The 1,337-nt window shown below is 42.7% G+C and overlaps 1 protein-coding gene across 1 annotated transcript; it reads right to left on the bottom strand.

The window, feature by feature from the left end:
• Positions 1-395: 395 nt before the first annotated feature.
• Positions 396-965, bottom strand: LOC108373836 (uncharacterized). Its single transcript, XM_017629785.1, has one exon. The coding sequence runs from the start codon at positions 963-965 to the stop codon at positions 396-398; it is 570 nt and encodes a 189-aa protein (XP_017485274.1).
• Positions 966-1,337: the final 372 nt, after the last annotated feature.

Consider the following 1,337-nt stretch of genomic DNA (forward strand, 5'->3'; position numbering starts at 1 on the left):
AGAATTTGTCTATACTTCTTCTCAATATCGCTATTGAAAACGTATTTGAAAAGTCTCCAGCGAAGAATGAATATTGTCAGGTCAGACTGAAGCACGGGTCCTGGCACAAGAACATCGTTCAGACTGACACCATTCGCTGTTGGAGAAGACGCATTGAAAACTACACGCACCTCTGTTGACGTGCTCTCTGCTTTTATCACAGAATGATGAGGTAGATAATAGTTGTCTACGAAATCTGCTGACTGAATTGAATTTACTTTCGACATGTGGCCCATGGATTCATATTCCATGATTACTCTATTATACTCCTTTTGCAACTCAGGATTTTTCTCTAACCGTTTTTCGTTTTTGTAAAACTGGGAAAAGGCTATTTTCAGTGAAGACCCTAATGTGACTTAAGATGGGAAATCGTCTTTAAATGGAAGAGACACGATGTATCTTCTATCTTGGTTCCGCATTGTCGTTCGTTTGTAGAGCTCCTCGCATTGCTTTTCCTCCGCTGTTATTATCCTGTCTCTCGGGATGTCTTCTAACTCCCAGAAAGGGCTGAGTTGTTTATCCAGGGCCACTTCATTGAAGAACGATACGCGATTAGTAGTTGGATTGTCTGAGTCTGCCCGACCCGTCAGTGGCCAACCGAATACTATCTCTTGAGCTAATAGCGTACTTAGAACATTCTTTCGAATACCGCCTAAAATTATTTGGGGATAGATGTCACCACCTAGAACAAGATCGACTTGCTCGTTTATGAAGAACCTTTTATCCGCCAAGACAAGGTCTGAAAAAGCTTGCTGCGTGAGTGCACTGATGTGGCACGTTGGCAAATTTCCAGTAAGTCTGGGTAAAACTAACACCATCGCTTCTATCGAAATCAGTGGATCAATGGGTGACCTGAGTTGAACTGAGCATGATTCTTTCACCTCCGCAGAAACCGCATTGTTGTTGCCCGAAACTTGGGCATGCATTTTGTTGGTCGGCAGGTTGATTCTGCGTCTGAGCCTTTCCGTAATGAAAGAACACTCAGAGCCCGAATCAATTAGTGCTCTCGCTGAGAACTTCGTGCCATTAAAAAGAATGTCTAANTCTGAGCCTTTCCGTAATGAAAGAACACTCAGAGCCCGAATCAATTAGTGATCTCGCTGAGAACTTCGTGCCATTAAAAAGAATGTCTACACGAGCTGTACCCAATAATACACCTTTGCTTGTGTTAGCGTGATGTGTTTTTACCTTATTAACAGTTTTGCCTTTGCCTTTTGTAGATTCGCGTCGCATTTGAGCCTGTCTGGATGTGGATGCTGAAGTATCCAAAGGTTCAGAAATGTCATTCCTATTTGTTG

This window comes from Rhagoletis zephyria, unplaced genomic scaffold (assembly GCF_001687245.7).
Source record: "Rhagoletis zephyria isolate East Lansing unplaced genomic scaffold, Rhagoletis_zephyria_1.1 Rzeph_scaffold_00084, whole genome shotgun sequence".
NCBI classification, from domain to species: domain Eukaryota; kingdom Metazoa; phylum Arthropoda; class Insecta; order Diptera; family Tephritidae; genus Rhagoletis; species Rhagoletis zephyria.